The 18,689-nt window shown below is 48.2% G+C and overlaps 1 protein-coding gene across 1 annotated transcript in view; it reads left to right on the forward strand.

Annotated features, from left to right (window-relative positions):
* The window catches only part of PTGFRN (prostaglandin F2 receptor inhibitor), a 92,592-nt gene extending 91,215 nt beyond the window's left edge, over window positions 1-1,377 (forward strand). Inside the window, exon 9 of the mRNA XM_024209462.2 lies at window positions 803-1,377. Coding sequence (XP_024065230.1) covers window positions 803-969 — 167 coding nt within the window. The 3' untranslated portion in view covers window positions 970-1,377. The remainder of the gene's footprint in view (window positions 1-802) is intronic.
* Window positions 1,378-18,689: the final 17,312 nt, after the last annotated feature.

The following is an 18,689-nucleotide window of genomic DNA, read 5'->3' on the forward strand; positions in this document are numbered from 1 at the left end:
CCTCAGGGACAAAATGTCCTTTTCTAATGCTCCACTCCCGTCCTTAATCCAACAATTAATATAGCTTGTCAATACCAGCCATAGAGAGCGCTGCAGTTGAGTCAGACTCTGCATGAGCCTCCTGGAGCAGTGTGCCTCTTGGGTTGATTTACCTAATCCCCTGAACGGGTCCTCATTCCAGACCCTCCATTTCACTTAAATGCAGGGTGCTCAGCACTTCTGAAAAGCAGGCAACTTCTTTGGGCACCTAAATATGGACTTGACTGGAAACTGCTAGGTGGCTAGAATGAATTTGCTTCCGAACGAGCTCTAAATCTACTTCTACAGTCCTTCAAAAAGTCAGAACCCTTGACGCATCACTTGGAAGCTGTGTTGTAAAAGGAATGGGTTTCCATCCGGCTTTGTTTAAATTGTTGGTGGATGAATCTGGTTTGGTTAAGCACCCAAAATACGGATGTTCCTCAGGACTAGCTTAACCTTTGGAGTCTGTCAGATTGGAGCTGGGAATCTCACAATGAGACATTCTCTTATGAGATTTTGCATCCTGTCCTCCTTGTTTCTATATGGGCTTGAGAATTATGGAAGCAAAACAGGGGCGGGGGCTGGGGGAGTGAGAGCTGAATTTTTTCAGAACCTTCAAAATGGGAAGGGGGAACTAGAATTTCTTTCCAAACGGTTTCATCTGTCCCTGGCTGATGTGTATTTTCCCTTTCTTAGACAGAGCGCATGTGTTTGGCATTTCTCCTTACACTGTATTAACTTTTCTTTTGCCTTTTTTTTTTTTTCCCTCCACCCTTCCTAGTGCTGAACGCTTTGAAATATCCACTGTTGATAGGCATTGGTCTAGCCACCATCATCGGACTCTTATCCTGCCTCATTGGCTACTGCAGTTCCCGCTGGTGTTGCAAGAAGGAAGTACAAGAAACCAGACGGGAGCGACGCCGGCTAATGTCTATGGAGATGGACTGAGTGTGAGAATGAGACTCTGCACGTTTTGGGAGAGATTTGGGCAGTTGGCCTGAGACTGAGGTGTGTGACACACAAATGCCCAATGGACAGTATCTTTCTCTCTGATCTAAGCCAGGACCTAGAGCTTCTCCTCTCCACATGCTAAGTACTGAGAGCACAGGCCATGTGTACCAGCACAGAGCTCTTCTTCCAGGGACACTTACTGTGGGGATATTTTCTTCTGACACGCAAACTGTTCAGCAGCCTTCAGACAAGATTCACTGTTAAATCCTTTTGTCTTGTTTTTTAGGAACGCTCTTTGTGTGTTAACATTGTTGGGAGGGGGGGGTTATTGTGGTGGGCGGGTCTTGGGAGAAATATTTTGCCTTTTATCAAATTACCTGACCTGTTCTCTCTCTTCCCCCCCCCCCCCCCCCCCCCGCCCAGGGTTTCGTTCCTGTCTCCAGTGCTGGGAAGGAAACAGCCGTACGGGGTGCTCTAGTTTGGTACTTGTTTGGTGAAGATGCAATGGTCAAGGGTGGGTTTATGCTTGTCAGGGTGCCCTCTCTTCCCCTATTTTCAGGGGTTTGCAGTTCACTACAGAATACAGCGTGTATGGACGTGTCTGTTTGAGACAATTTTTTTAAACCATTTTCTTAAATATTTTTTTAAAAGTTGGTCTTTGTTCTGGTGACAAGTGCTAGCTTGGCAACCCTAGAGGCTGAATGCTCAGACCAAGTACTTCATAGTGCAGGCCTTCCTTCCCACCGTGCCTCTATCCTGACCCACAGGGAGCACTGCTCTCCCTGAGTGGAGAGTTCAGTCTCCCTGGCCTCTCTGCTGAGACCGCCAGCAAGGCACCACTTACCAGTCATGGCGGTGGTGATGTGTTCATCAGAGGAACACCTGTCCTTTTAGGAAGAGGATGGAGACCACCAGATCTTTTCAGATATATGGTAAACCGGCCATTGGCTGGAAATGATGTGGGAACCAGCTGTTACCTATACTCAGAGTAGGCTCATATCCATTTTGTTTCCTTGCAGTCACCGAATACAAATCTCTGCAATCTCTAATTTGGCAGCAGATTAGAGTGTCCACTAGCAATGTCCATGATCGACAGCAGCCACATTGTGACTCTGTGTGGGTGCAAAATCAGGCCATCTAAGGGGGGGGGGGGGCAGGTGTTAAACAGGTCTCCGTCTCTGTATACCTGCAGTGATCCCTGTCTTTTCAATGGGTCCTCTCCATTGCTGGGCACTACATGGGCAGATCACTCCAGGGGGTTTGAGGCATATTCATAGGTGCTATAGTATGAAAACCCAGCTCTGGCCTTTCACACTCCCCTGGCATAGCTCCTAAGGAGCTGCTCTCAGTTATCCGGGCAGCTCTGTCTTCTAGCACAGCTGGTGTTTTTAAGCAATAAAAGTCAGACGTGTACAAAAGAAGTACACTGATATCGCATCCAGGGTTTGGCTAAAATCAACAAAGATGGGAAATTGAGTTACCGTCAATGCTCCATCCTTCTCCATTATGCTTTAGGAATAAAGAACCAATGATTGATGAGACCATCTGCAAAAGCTAGAGGCCCCGCTGTATTGTTAACCATCTAGGCTTTCATTATATTCTAGGTCTTCTCTATGACTAGTAGTCCATTCGCGCGTACCCTCCAGGGGTCCTGCTGGCTCTAACCTCCTTGTTATTAACATGACTTCATTTCACAACTGAGCTAGTGAAGTTTTTAACTCCGTTGTATTGTAACCACTGCAAACTCCATTTATTTGAGATGCTCATGTTCAGTTACTTTTTGTCCTGATTTTTTCCAGTACTGGCACAAGACTTTTTCCCTAAAAGGGACTTAGGCTAAGATTTTTCATGTGTCTATTTTGGATGCGTGCATTTCAAAAGCAGCCTGACTTTTCCGAATGAGTGCTCAGCACAATCTTTTGTAATTTAGCCCCTTTAAGGTGTCTCATGTGGTCATCCAGAAATGGAGGCACTCAAAATCACTAGTCACAGCTGGAAAATCTTGACCTGAATCTTCTCAGCAGCTTTCCCTATTGCTAGCTTTTCCTGCAGCCGAGCCTCATATTTCAGTGCCCTTCCTGAATCTGCAGGCAGACATAGCAAGAAGCTGGCGGGGGAGGAACACATAGCCATCATGGCACAAATGAGTTCCCCATGTTAGTGTAAGAACTTGCATCTATATTCTCCAAAAGAGGAAAGCACAGGAGGTGATTTGCTAGAGCAAGATGTCCTCCTCTTCCAGAACCAGCACAGAATGTTTGTTGTCCTCTCCTACGCTGCCTTACCACTGAGGCATTCACTTGCTGGTCTTGTGGGGCACTGAGTTTGCATTGATGTCCTCTTTCCCACACACAACTAAACAACTCTTACCTTTCCTGCTTTAATATTTGCTTTCCTCACATCATTGCTGTTCTTTTTAAAATGTTCCTAGCATGGGGAGAAGGGGGGATTAGTTATCCAAAGCAGAAGTCACTCACTCTCCTTGCAGGTTTAACCCTCATCTCTGTTGCTGTCAGTTACATTTGGGGGAAACGGAATCAGGCTTGTAATGCAGTAATATGGAACGAACAAGCAGGGAATGGCAGCTCCTCCTAAGCGCACACTTCATGCTGGCATTTTCTCCCTGCAGAAAGAAACTTGGGGTTATTTTGGCTGGGGGGGCTCCTTGTCCATTAGTGAAGAGTCCCCTTGTCCTTAGCTAACGTCAACCTTATTTTTCTATTAGTGTCCCTCTGGGTGCGTGTGCACCCCACATGCCCTTGATCAGAGACTTTCATTAGCAATGTCTCTTTAACCCGCACTTGCGCCATTGGTATCCCTATGCCCCGCGCTGAGGCTATATCAGGCTACGCAGGCAAACTGCCCCCTCAGTTACTTCTCAGTTGCGTCGGCACAATGGAGTTAGCATGTCCGCCTCTTGCCTACCTCGGCAGTTACGGAGTTTCTCTCTAGTTAGCTAGTTTAGTTTGTTAGTAGTAGTTAGATTAGTATTTGTTTAAAATTTAAAAAAAAATTATTATTGAGGGTGGAGTCCAGTCTTAGATCAAAGACTTTTCTGTTTGCTCACCCCACACCCACAAGATTCATGAAAGGCCTGGGGGGACCCTCTTCCCACAGGTCTTGTGTAGGACCCGAACCTAGTTCCCAAAAGCCTCACAAAACTCCCTTTTGAACCAATGGTGACCTGCTCCTTACTGACTTTATTGAGGAAAACAGCCTTCCTAGTAGCTACTATTACCTCGGCCTGCAGAGTCCGAGAGATCGGGGCCTTAATAGCTGACCCTCCTTTCACAACATGCCACAAGGATAAGGTGCCCTGACAGCCACCTCTCAGGTTTCTCCTAAAGTAACATGAATTTCACCTGAATCAGAGCATATACCTACCAGTTTTCTTTCCGAAGCCACATACTTCCAACCTCGGGACTGCTCTCCATGCTCTAGATGTCAGGAGGGCATTATCATTTCATCTGGACAGAACTAAGCCATTTTGTAAATCCAATAGACTGTTTTTGACCTGTCTGCAACTGAAACCGAGTTCTGCCATTTCTACCCAGAGACCCGCTCTAAATGGATTTCCGGGTGTTTTATAGCTTACTACCAGGCTTTTGACGTTCCACCACCATCAGCGTTTTGGTGCGCTCAACTAGATCACAATCTACATCTATGGCTCTCCTTAACAATGTTCCCTTTCCAGAAATCTGCAGAGCTGTCACGTGGTCTTCGATACATAGCTTTTCTAGGCACAGATGTGGCTGTTGGCAATGCAGTTCTCTCTTCTGTGATGGTCTCCAATCCTAAGCTCCCTCCTCCCGGGGGGGATACTGCTCTGGAGTCACCAAGAGTGGAGTGCCCATACAGACACTACTCGAAGAAGAAGAGGTTACTCACCCTGTGTAGTAAGTGTGTGGGTCTTCAAGATGTGTGTCCCTGTGGACGCTCCACTACCCAGCCTCCTTCCCCTTTGTTTGTTTCCTCTGAGACTCAGTGGTGCAGAAGGTACTGAGGAGGCAGTTCACCCATGTAGCCTGCTACAGCTTCGGCGCAGGGCACAAGGATAACCACGGTGCATGCAAGGGCTGAACGGACACTGCTCCTGAAAATCTCTAAGGGTCTCTGGGGCACACGCGAACCTAGGTGGAGCACCCATAAGGGCACAAATCTCGAAGAACCACAGTTACTGCACAGGGTGAGTAACCTCTTCTTCCGTCAGAGCATAACACATCTCCTTCCCGTTCCAAGTGAAAGGAGTTGGCCACTAGATCGCACAGCTGCTAGCCCTTTGGGAGGTGGTGCTCCATCCCCCTTACTCCCTGTCATTGCTGTATTTTTGAAGGCTGAAATCCTTGGGGCAGTAGTTCCCCAGCAGGTCTTCCAAGTGTGCCAATTTTGTATTATCCTCTCTTTTTATACAATGGGAATCTCGTCTCTAACTAGAAAAACTGTGTGTCTTAGTCACTTTCTTTCCCATGATTTTTTTTTTTTTTTTTAACTCCCTGTGACCACTTGTGTGTGTTAGGAGTTGTTGGTATCAGAGGAGATGAAGGATTAAGCTGCATGAGGTGCAATGCAAGGGTTCAGTACCATCTGAGCTGCAACTCCTGGGATTGAAACCAATAGCCAAGTATGCTAAGGGCTCCTGTCGATCTTACTCTGTTCACTTTGCCACATGTTTCCTACTCAGTTACAGCTGGGAAATTCCTCTCTACTTGGACTCTGAACCAGGCATTGCTTGAAAATCACTTAATGAAATAGACAGGAATTGGTGGAAGGTACGGAATAAGGTGTTCGGCACAATTCTGGAATGCCGGAATTGAACGGTTCTAATGATGCTCTGTATTGTTTCTTTTTATGTTCAAAATAAAGAGCGAGTCTTTTGGTAACCGTTCTGTGGTCAGAATGTTCACACTGCAGGCAGCTCTTCCCATCTACTTTGCACTCACAGCTCCCCTCAAACAGACATCAGATTTGAGCCTCGCAGCCCTCTTTTCTCCTCCCTCTCCCCCCATCCCCAATTTAGTAGGTATTCTCCCTGTTTTATGGACAGTTTAAATGACTGGCCTAAGGTTATATGGTGTATTATCGTCCGAGCTAGGTCTCAACTTTGGTTCCGTGCTCCGCCCACTATAAAACAGGCCCTCTTGAGAGCAGCAACTTTCTCCTCCTGTCCACCCTGAACCAGACTGTTGGTTGTGCAAGGCCATGAGTTAATGCCTATGGTATCCTCTAAAACCAGTGCCTCAGGCCTATTGGCTGGCTCTCCTGACTCTTCCAAACAGCAATCAGGAAAGTCAGTGGTACTGGAGCTGAAAATCTGTTTGTTTCTCCTACTCTATCCGCTGGTGTCTGAGGGCTTGTCTACACTGGCACTTTACAGTGCTACAACTTTCTCACTCAGGGGTGTGAAAAAACACTCCCCTAAGCGCTGCAATTTTCAACGCTGTAACGTGCCAGTGTAGACAATGCACCAGCGCTGGGAGCCGTCCCCCCCCTGGAGGTGGGGGTTTGTTTTTTTTTTTTTACAGCGCTGGGAATGCTCTCTCCCAACGCTGGGTTGCGACTACACAAGCCACATTAAAGCACTGCCAGTGAAGATGTGCCCCCAGTCTGGGATTTTTTTTCTCTTGTCACAGCTGGTAACATCACCAGCTCCTACAGTAGTGTAAAGAATGCACCTCCCTGCTCTGCTACAGTAAGGGTGGTAATTTGTCCTTCTGTAGGTATTTAAGTCTGCTGGTGCAGAAGCCACTGGGAACGCCTGTACTCGTTCTTTGACAAGGTCAGTCTTTCAGGTCACTCATGCTATCCTGCTTGATAGCAATACCAAAGCCACCTCACAGTGGCACGTAGCGCTGCTGAGTGGTGGCTTGCGTGGCAACTCCCACCGCAGTGTATGCCTTGGTTTCTTTCCCTCCCCAGCTCAGGTCTGGCAGCCATGACTGAAAGAAAAGATCATGACAATCAGTATGGAGTTTTCATGATTTCCCAGATTCCAAGTTATGAGATCTTTGGGGCAGGGACTCTTTTCAAATAAGTGTTGGTAGTGTCTGAGTGCAATGAGGCCGCTATGCCTGATTGGGATCCTTAGGTGCTACCATAACACAAATAAGTAAGATCCCTGGGATTAGGATGGTGGCCCAGCAGCTTTGTCCTGTGCCGCTGCTGTGCTGGCAGTGTGCCTGCTAGGCTTGTGTTTTCCCCGGGAGGTTGTCTTGCACCAGCATTACTTCATGAGATTGCTGCCACTTGTAGAACCAGGAGAGAAGTGCTAGTATTGTTATCCATTCTCCTGCTCTTTAAAACCAGTTCTCCACTACACCATTGTACTGTCTGAACATGGTTGTGAATAGTGTTGGTTGTCAGGATGCTGAACAAACTTAGTGTAGACCAAAATATCTACTAACTGAAGAGACCCTCCAGGTAGTTTCTGTATAGGCATTAAGCTGCCTAGTGTGACACAAGCAACCTCAAAGACAATTTCTTGACAACACCTGAATGCAGAGCTGCTTCTGCAACCTCAGAGTTAAAACACCCAAATCACTATCATCGTAGCAGAGCAGGAAGCTGTTTTCGCTACACCACAAGGTTCAATCGCGGGTAGCTGACATGATGCTAGACACTGTTTGTCTTGGTCTATGCTGACCATTAAAACATGCTCAGCATTGTTCTCTCACTCCATTGTTGGCAGCTGTGTTCAGACAAGGTGAAATTCCATACCCTAGACCAGTTGTAAGCATAATTTATCGCACTGATGAATGATGCACAGTATGGAATAGGTCCTGATCTAGCTGAAGCAAGGGAATGGGAGAGATGGATTCAGTGATTTCACCTCTATTTCTAGCTTTGATTCATTGTGCATTGAGGCCTGACCTTGCAATTATTTTGTAGAGGCGGCTCCCATTGACTTAAAGAGCGTTTACTTCCTTCATGTGAGCTGTGGGGTTGAGCCCACAGTGTCTCAGGTAACCTGCCATAGTACAACTAGTACTCTGGCAAGAGCCGTCAGTGACACTGGAGTTGAGCGGCATCTTTTAATCTGAAGATGAAATTGATACTCAAGCCATGGCTTAAAAGGTAAATACACAGAACATGGTAGTGCTTGGGTTGTGCTTTGGGCAACCCTATAGCTGGGAGAAGGCAGTTTTTTAGCTCTGTCGTTTATGGAGGACTGGATTAGGGTATAGTCAGTTGATTATGGGTTATGGGTGTTAGATGTCCAAATCCCATTGGAATTCAATGGAATTTGGGCATCTAATTCCCTTTGGGGGTATAGAAATGAAGTATTTCCCCCTGTGATTTAGGCAGCTCCCCTTGCATTGCTGGAAATATAAATGCTCACGTGTTTCTCCCACCCTGTCCAAGGACTAGAAAAGAAGCACATCATGGCTCTTCCAAAGCAAACTTTGCAAAAACAAACTAATACTGTGCTTTGTTTTGTTCACGGTGGATTTTGTGTGCTTTAAATTGTACCATGTCTTAGACTGGATCACAAACATGGTGCAGTGATTTACTGGATTAAAAAGCATTGTAAAACTCCCAATGGGACTTCACTCGAAGTAGTTTCTTCCTATTTTTCTTTCTTTGCTCTGTGCTTGGGTTTCACTTTTTTCCCCGTTTGCTTGGGAGCGTGGCCTCAGACCCACTGCATAGCCGCTTCTACTAGACCTATACTAAATACCTAACTCTTTTTTTCTCCCATCAGTGGAAATGGTATTTGAACTGCAGCCAAACAAGCCAAATGGGGGATAGCAGTGCAAATGAAATTCTACTAACAATATTTTGTGTAGCTACATTTTTTCCATTTTTCTTTCCATCTTTTATCTCCAAATGCTTCCTACGTGCTCTCCTCTCTCTTTGCTTACCTCTTACCTTACCTTTCACGTCCTACTTCCCCTTCCCCGCCATCTCTCCCGCCTGTATCCTGGGCTCCGTCCCCATCTCTCTTCCCCTAGCTTCTCTTAACCTTCCTGCCCTGTGTCTACAGTTCTCCCGCTTGCTAATTTTCTTCCCCCCCCCCCCGAAAGCACATATAGTATGTCCATCTGCCCGTGAGTGCAACATTACCTGTCTTCAAATAGCTTGCTGAGAGGCAGTCAGCGCTAGCCTCTGGGAAATCTCCCACACTTGCATTAGCATTGGTGGAGCTCTGCCAGTGGTAGTAACAGCAGGAGCACTACGATAGGCAAGGCCTGGGGGTCTTTAACCACTGGGTATCATCTAACTCTGCTCTGGGCAGCTTTAGATGCCTTTGGTGCTACTCTTGCTAGAGCTGGGCTCCGTGTAGTGCAATGGTGGGAGAGCTCCCCAGAAGGCCAGTGTAAACACGGCTTGGGCAAGGCTCTGTACAGCACTCGGAAGTGTTTACAAACATGGCTAGAGCCAAGCCCCAGAATTTGGCACAGATTTGAAACCAAACGGGGGTACAGTTGTCCCACCCTGCCCCTTGCCGGGCTGGATCCCGCCACTCACCCTAATAACATTTTATGGCCTTCTGTTCTCAAGGACCAAAGAGAACATGTTGTAAAACTAAGCACCAATGATAGGAAACGGCTCCAAACCAACATGTAGCACAGAGCCAAAGCAGAAGGGGCCAACTTCATCCGCTAAAGAAATAGCCTCTGGGCTAATTACTGCTATGGCTGGTTACTCAACAGGCAGTGCTCTGATTGACTGGTATTACATGCCCCAACTGAAACTGTGGCCTTGTTGTGCTAGACACTATATATAATACCTCTTCTAAGATGGTTCCTTTCCTGAAGAGCCTAAGTCTAAACAGCCAAAGAGTAGGGGAAAGGAAGTATTACTGGCCCCATTTAACAGATAAGAACTAAGGCTCAGCTTGTGACTCTTAAATAACCAATAAGCCAGTGCCCCAGAATGGGCGTCGGAGGTACTGTGCTGTCACTAGTGCCATATTGCACAGGACAGAACACACACATGCTCAGGATCTGTGTGGTGTTGTGTGATGTCTGTTGTTAAACTGGTTTTCTCGCCAAATTTCAATGTGAAGGGATGTGGTTACCTCTGTAATACCACTGCTGCTTCCACTGACCATGGCATTCACTCTCTGTCCTGTTGAGTAGTGCTGCCACGTGCTGTTAAACTGTCACCACTTCCCACTCGAATGGTAGCTGCATTTCCTTAGTGGAAGGCGTTTCCCTTGGGTATGTACAATAGGCGTAGGGCTTGGGGTCCTTTGGATGAAAGGTGCTATGTCAATGTCAGATTGGTCTCGCCATGTTGTAGTGCTGGTCCTGATGGATCATTTATCTAGGTACTTTTCAAATCACTCCTCATTCTAGGACCATTTGCACCCCTGGGACTGACAAAGGTGGGACAGACACACTGTGTGACAGGAGAGGTAAGGTAGAAATGGTTTATCCAGCACCTGCACAAATGTATCTGTCACAAAAATGGCATGTCTAAGAAGTTCCCGTTTCTTAGCCTCACCTGCTTTTAAGAAACAAAGTTTTTGACTTGGCATAATAAGGGTTTCTGTTCATGTAAATGTAGTAAGTAACGGTGAAAGGTGCTGGAGCAGCCTCTCTCCATACAAATGGCAGAGCATTGGCGGCAGCAGTACAGGTGTTACCTACACTGTCCTGCAATCTGACCTCCAGGGACCACCTCTGCAGGGAAGAGCCGGTCAGCCTACGTAACCTGTTCAGTCTGTGGGTGTTTTGCTGAGACTGACGACAAAGGGATGGGAGGGCAGCAATTGTATTGATATGAATAGCTGTCTGCTAGCAAGTGAGCAGAGACCACTAGCTCACTGCACCCTGGCTGTGGAATAGCCATCACTTGGTATCTCTTCAGATACTGCCAAACAGTGCTGTATTTAAACTGGAAGTGAAAGGTTCTGCCCCCTCCCCTAGCTCTGCTGAGCCATGCATGATCCCGAGTTAGCAGATTATATTCATTTCAGAGGAGCTATAAATCACTATGAAGCAGGTTGGAGGCTTTAGGAGCCTGAGTTTGCAGCTCCAGGCTTTCAGCTAGACTCACTTTGACTCTGCTAATGGACCTTGTGAAATCTGAGCAGCTTCTGCGGATGCTGCCTGTCTGACACACCCGGTTTCAAGGGGAGGGGGAGAGAATCGGTTTCTGTTTAGAATGGAGTGTCACTGGCCATGCACAAAGACATTGCTCATGGGTATATTGTACCTGTTACAGTGATGAGAATCATAGAATATCAGGTTTGGAAGGGACCTCAGGAGGTCATCTAGTCCAAACCCCCTGCTCAAAGCAGGACCAATCCCCAGACAGATTTTTACCCCAGTTCCCTAAATGGCCCCCTCAAGGATTGAACTCTCAACCCTCGGTTTAGCAGGCCAATGCTCAAACCACTGAGCTATCCCTCCCCCAGGGAGTGAGGCCCTTTAGGACTGGGTAGAGTCAGACACAGCCAGGGATGCAGGAGCTGTGAGCTCTGCAGAGCTCTGCCAGTACCTCTCGGTGTGGACGTGCGATCCCCTGATATTCCAGTGCTGAACCCTTGGTTCCTAGCAGGGTATTTTCATTACAGTCCATGTCAGCGTGTCTGTACAGCACCCCAATCCCTCCACGGAGCCAGGGTGCTGTATACATACAATTGCCCAGCAGCTGTCTCCCTGCAGCCTGGTTGCTTAGCCCTGCAGTGCAACTGCTCCTCACCCAGTGTCAGAGCTGCTCACCCAGAGCCTGCTAACAAGCCCCCTTCTGTGGTTACAAGCCCAGCTCTCTGGACGACAAAGCTCGGGGTTTCGGGTGACTAGGCTGGCAGTAGAGAGCAGGACCCCAATTTTAGGCAGCCAGGTTTGAAAATGTGGGGTTTGAGTCAACATTTATCCCAGTAGCGGGCGTCAGATCAGTCAGTCACAGCGCAATAAGGCCCAGTGCTCCATGCTCCGATTGCAATCGGCCTGTCTGGCTTTCAGCACCTGCAGCAAAAATCATTGGTGAGTTCACTCCAAGAGTTCCAGCTCCTTTGGGCCTTCACTGAAATGTTTCAGCAGAACCCACGTTTCCTCGGGGAGGAATCAGCTCTCACACACCTAGGGGAGCAGAGGAAAAGTAATCCTGAGTTCAAGTCCTAGCAATGTGGAGAGGGGGAAAGTGCAGCGCTACCACGTTTATCTCCGTGTCTTGGGGGACACCAGCAGCCTTCAGATAATCAGGCGAGCTGGCGCAGCAGACTTTGAAGTCTGCTGTCAGGTTTTCTCAGCCCTGATCGCAGACTTCAAAGCCTGCCGGTTAGTTCCCCTAATTACAGAGAGCGAGCTGACTGGCTGACTGCCCGAAGGCCAGCCAGATCAGCTACACTCCCACGTGCATGTATTCATGTGCTGAAAGCTCACGCTGGAGCACAAATATCTGATTCCTCCAGCCCTTGCGTGGCCCAAACTCCCCATTAACTTCAATGGAGCGGCTGGCCTGGAGTCGCTTCAGCTCTTCCCTGCCGTTTTAATGGAGTCAAGTCAGATTTCAGTGGATAAAGGCTTGTGCAGCAAATGCCACTGGGCCAGCCAGCCTTAGGGAAGCCAGCTGGCCCTGACTTGGGGGGGAGAACCAAGCAAAGGAAATGAAACCGCCATTCCTCCTGCAGGAAGCAGCTGCCCAGGGAGCGCTGAGTGCAGCCACTATTATCTGAGCCTCACTTGTCTAATGCCCCCCTGGGCTGTGACCTGGTTTCGGATAAGAGGAAGGGTTCAGTGAAGGGAGGTGTAGTGATGAACCACCCTGGGTCGCTTTGAAAGCAGAGAGGCATGTGCGAGAGTTAGGTTTGTGCAGCAAGGAGGCTATTGATTCCCAAGCTTAAAAACTCACGGTTTTTAAACTTTAAAATTAGGGTTGTCGGGGGGGGGGGGGGGGGGGGGGGGGAATGCTGTCACCTCCTTGGACCTAGACTGCAAGCTGTGATAGCGGGAATAAATAGAGCTACTCAGATGTTAGTCAATGAATCATGCGTTCACAGTTTTGCTGTTATTCCTTGAGTAAGTTATTTAGGGAATAGTTTGCATCAGGTCAATCACCGTTCAAATCAGATTGGACCCATGATGAATAATGGCACCATCAGGCACCTACGTTATTGACCTCTGGATCAGAAACTGTTTCAGAAAGGAGGTTAAGTATCATTATGCCAGTTTTACATATGGGCAAACAGAGGCATGGGGAGATTAAGTGACATGCCTAAGGCCACACTGTATGTGGCTGAGGCAAAAATAGAGCCCATGTCTCCTACCCCTGTGCCCGGTCCCACTAACCAAGTCTCTCAACCTTTTTATCTGCCACTGATGAAATGGCTGGGGTCTGGGGGGGGCAGGGGGACCTGCCCCATTACTCTACGTATCCTAAAGGACTACGGGATTTGGATCACAGTTATTTTTGGACATACTGTGGGTTGAGGGACTTGTGGAGCATGGCCTAGTGGTGTGGGGGCCTTCTCCCGTTCCTCTCCCCTTACTGCCTGCACATCCTTCAGCTCTGGGACTTCTCTGCTCCAGGGAACCATGAATCCAACCCCATGGCCCTTTGAAGCACACTTCTGCTGCCCTGGATGGTCAGAGAAGAGAGGAGCAAAAGCAGCAGCAGGGAGGGCAGAAAGAAAGCTCCTGCTTCTCTTCCCTGCCTGGACTGCTGCTGGACCCCATGGAGCATGGGGACTGTTCTGCGGTCTCAACCAATAGGGTGCAATCCTGCAGATGGCCCTTCACAATTCAGTTCCAGGTCATGCCCCACAGGAAGAGCAGCCTCACCCAGGACGATGCAGCCGATTTTCTTTTAAATAGCGATGTTACCCCTATTCCAGCATAGACAGGGCCTAATCATGTTACCAAACAGTTGACAAAAGCAAGTGATAGCCTCGGTCTTATTGGTTGCTAGTCCTGCCGAGCTAGGCTACAGCAGGGCATTATAAACTGTTACATAACCTGGTTAAACCTTGTCTGCACTGGGATTTGAAGACACATGAGCCTCTTTTTAGCAATAGTGAAGCATGGTTCAAAATGCCTGATGGACAGAATGGCAGAGGCGATGCACGTAGCTCCTCACCTGCCTTCCAGCTTCCTGACACATGCTCTTAAGGCAAATGCCGGGAGTTGGGGGGGACCCAAGAGGGGAATGGAATAAAAATTTCAGCTGACTATTGTTTAATGAGAACTTCTGTTTGGGAATTTAAAAAAAATAAGCAGTAAGTGTTTGGGAAAGAAGCTGGGTTTTAATGTTAAGCTGCTTATTTAGGTCTCCAAGTGCTGGAGATACAGTATTTCAAAACTAATTAGATTGACAGAGGCTTGGATTCGATTACAGGATTTCCAGCGGCCGAGGGTTTTTTAAATTAAATGGTTACATTTGAAATGGTAGAGAGAATTAAACAGCCACTGCTGCAGCCAATTATTAAACACCTCTAAGAGCTGCTAAAAGGGATAATGCTGTCAACCGAAAAGCCTTCGCTGCCCCCTTTCAGCCCAAACTGCACCAAGCCCTAAGATGGAGGAGATGGGACCTACTTCCCGGACCATCTTGACTAACAAAAACACATTAAATGGGGTTTGCTGCCGTCCAAGAAACCAAGTGGGGGTGGGGCACGTCCCTCGCTCCTCTCCGAGCTGCTGCGGCAAGTGTTCCCTCTTCACGCTGGAGACTCCAACTTCAAGGCATCCGCATTCTTCGCTCCGCCTGGGTGCAGAACAGCAAGGAGGGCATCTGAACAGGGTGGCGGTGCACTGGGGGAGCTGTGGGAAGGACCAGGACTGGAAGGAGAAAGGTGCTGCAGGTCAGGATTAAGGGTTCGCTGCTATAGCAGCTACAGTGCCCAGCGTAATCAATCCATGTACTATGCAGCCACGGAGCAAGGTCATTTGACACACTGCATACATAAGGCAAGAGGGTTAGAAGCGTAATTTTTAAAGGGGCGAGTCCTACATAGGGAGTAACCTGAACTTAAGCTGAAAACACTTCTTGGGAAAAGTTGGATTTGCCCATGGTTTTTAAAAGCTGGGAGGAACGGGCTGTGCTAGATGTTTGAGGAGTGGGGGGCCACCCCCGCAAACCTCTGTCAGCTGTTGGCAAGGAAGAATGGCAGTACTCTGAATAGGCAGGTGCTTTCAATCACAGATACTCACCTGGCCAAGGGCTTCTCTAATGTAACCGGGAGCCTATACCAGGCAAGGGGGTGGAAATCAATGGCTCAACTTTAAAAAATCAATGCGTTCCCTTAAAACAGTGACCGTACACAGATCCTCTTGCCTCGGCTTGAATGGCTTCTTTTTCACCCTTTGAAAGCTTTAGCCCTGCTTTTCCTATCTCTCAAACACCACCTCGCCCGGCGCAGTCATGGTGCAATGGGCTCACCTTGCCTGGCCACCCTTGGCACCACACACGTGAGGCCCCTGCTCTCTCATAAGGTACAGGCCAATTAAGGCATCAGCTTGGATGAATGTCCCAAAGGGCTTTTATATGAGTTGTCCTCTGTTGGAAAGTTTAACATTTATAGGCACAGCTGGTAGCACGACATATTAAGGTGGCCCTGATGCGTCTCATTATCAGACCCTGCTTTCAGTTGCTTTACCAAGCTTTAACTGTTCAGGTTGAACTTTCTCTTGGGCAAATTTTTTGTGGAAAATTTCAACCAAAATGGTTCAGCCATTTCCAAGAAGGAGAATAAGGAAGAGGCATTGGAGGGGGCCTAGAGGAGGGGTGGGAAAGTATGTGCTCATGTGATTAAAGACTGTATTATAATGCACGTGCACAAGGGGGCTGAATGAAGATTGTAGCGGCAGCTTTTATTGTGGCAAAGTCAAGCACTCGAGGTAGAATATGAAACCTTAATGTTCTTTTAACATATTGTGTGTGTTACACGGGTATTTATAGATGATAAAGCCTCCACTATTCCAATTCTTACATTGATCCGGCTTCCCCTGAGAAAACGGTGAGAGGTAACATCTGCCCCCAGAGGGTGCTAGAGTAACACTTGTAACGCATCATTCAAGGTACAAGTATCTACTTGTGCCCTCATTTTTTTTTTCCAGCTCTAATTTCTTATTCCCTGGGAGCTAGTGCATAGCTGGTCTATATATTATCCTGGTCTTGTTTGAGTTTATTTCATTTTCCTCTCTCTCTCTCTCTCTCTCTCCTCCTCTCCCCATCCCTCCTTTTTTGTCCAGGTACCTGGAAGATAGAATTGCTAAATCTCTATCCACTGATCTGGCTTCACTGAAATGATTTTTAACAGAATTGGCAACTTTTAACCAGCTTTGTAAAGGACTCTGATCCTTTCCCTTCTTTCTGCTTTGTGCCTTTGCTAGCCCTCCCCTATGTTTGTGTTAGCATTTTCCCTCAGAGGAGGTGTGTTTTTAAAGACTGCAAATTCCTCCAGGCTGGGAGCTGTTGTTTCTCTTTGTTTAGAGAGCTTTATACACACACCTATGGGGCTGGGTAAAGCAAGTGTATCCTGTTTTTCTTTTGCAAATGCAAAGGTCAGTTAACACATCATTTGACTTCTAGACTCAAAGCCAAATTGTCCCCCTGTGTGTATTATTTCCACCCTGACTGAAGGAAACTCAGTGAGTTTGACTTCTGCGTTTCTTTTCCATTGCTCTGTTGGGGTAGCAATGGCAGTTTGCTCTTCCACTGACCTGGTAGGGGGATTGACCTTGGATCTTCAAGTAGGAGAGGCAGGCCAGGGTCATCCACAGGGAGCCATGGCAGTAAAGCGCTCCCGGAATGCTCCTTAACCCCTGCCCAAGGGGGTTTCATGCTGGGGTGGAAGAACTAAGGTAAGCTAAAGCAGGTGTGGTGAGCACTGACCTAGTCCAGGAACAATGTCATGGGCTTCAGCCATTTGCTTGACCCCCACACCTTGCCAGTCATCTCCCATGATGCTTTGTCTCAATGGAGGGGCTTTTGCAGGTTTGTGGAAGAGGACAATTGGGGAATATCCCACAGAGCTTACCCCCTCCCCCTATAAACATATACCTATGGAGAGAGACGCCGCTGCTTGTCATGATCAGCCACTTTCTACTTCCTGCCATTTGTGGAAACAGAGGGCAGAATTAGACCCTTACTCCACCAGATCCCTGAAAGCACATGCTGCTTTTATATGGTTGCACATAGGAGGCAGGCAACATCCTGGCAGGGAGCTCTGTATGATGGGTGTGTCACCAAGGACCGAGGCTGATCTCTGTAGCTGAGGCTGCTTGTCTGTACTGAAATCATTCAAGCAGGCTAACAAGCAGCCTGAGTAGGAGCTAATAACGTACCAAATCTTGCAGCAAGCAGTCTCTGTCTTTATCGCCCAGACCTGCAGGCTCTGTCATATGAACCAGTTTATTAAAAGGAGAAAATAGAGATCTTATGTTTGGTTTTGTTCTTTAAATGAACCTTGCTTCCTCTCCCAGTCTGGTGGGATCACGCTAAGAGCGTTTGTTTTACAATCTGCATTCCAACGGCATGTCCCTAAACCAATGTTCTATTGCAGCCGCTACCCCAGCAGTGCTGCGGGGAGCTACACAACTCTCGACTAACCATGTTGTGTCAACAGCCTTCCTACGGAAAACTCCTTTCAGAAAGTCCCTCTAATTCAAACCATTTTCTGTGGGTTAGCCAGATGTCTGGGGGGGGGCTGGATTTCCCCTGGGCTGGGCCATGCATCAGGCTGTGTTGCTCTCCTGCACATTCCGGGTGTGCATAGAGATGGTGTGGACAGACCCCAGGATGCCCTGTAGGGGGCAGCTTGAAGCTGAAAGCCAGAGAGGTCATGGTGTTCCAAACCGTCCCGTTGAAATGAATGGGAAAGCAGCACTGGCCAGGACGCAACGCTTTGCCTCTCTCTCACAGAAGGAAAGAGAAGCAGCAGTGCTCCCCTCTGTAACTGTAGGTCGGACCCTGCTGCCACGGCTCCAAAAACCAGGAGTCTCAATTTCCATTGCAGTCCCCCATCCCCCTCAGGGCTCTCTGGGTCTCTTCAAATGTTTGCCGATGCCATGGGTTTTGCTGAGCCTCTTGCACGTGGCTGCCTTTCCACCAGCCTTGCTTTGCTCAGGCACATTTCGTGGGTGTGTGCAGACTGCTGAGTGGGGAGGGGGTGTCTCGTTTTACTCTGTGGCCACCATTTCCTCAGCAACTGGAGAAAGGGGTCCCAGAACCTTTGGAAGCAGGAGGCCTGTTCAGGGATTTCCAACGCCTGACCATAAAAGTTAATTGAAGCAAACGCCCACTTTTGGCACACAGCCTCTAATGAGGTCATAGAGAACCGTGGGGCAGGTGCTCCGCTCTCCCGTTAACCCGCCTCATGGTGTTAAAGGGAGCTGTGGGGGGGCAGCTGTTTCCTAGCTGCAAGGCAGATAAGTGGAGGGGAGGCTTTCAAGAAATCCCTCATCAATGAGGCCCCAGAAGCCATGAAACGACATCTGTGTTGAGATTTAAAGCAGAGTGGGGTTGATGGTGGAGATTAGTACATCAGCGGGCCTTCAGCTGTCCCACTAAGGGGGCTGTGATCCTGTGAGTGCTAATAAGCCGCACAGGTTGGGCCTACTCAGCATCTGGATATGAGAGAGATTCCCTTCTCCCACGGGAAAATGAGGTGGCCAAGAATGGCGTTGGTGACTCAATCAAACGGAGCCAGTGTGGAGTCCGGGCCCCAACACTGTAATGGAGGTGCCACGCTGCCTGTTGTGTGAGATGTGAGGCCACGCTCTTGGCCACACGTGGTCATGTGAATCCCAGTGGATCTAAGTAAGGGT

This window comes from Terrapene carolina, unplaced genomic scaffold (assembly GCF_002925995.2).
Source record: "Terrapene carolina triunguis isolate 2854851 unplaced genomic scaffold, T_m_triunguis-2.0 Scaffold558, whole genome shotgun sequence".
Classification (NCBI taxonomy): Eukaryota; Metazoa; Chordata; order Testudines; family Emydidae; genus Terrapene; species Terrapene triunguis.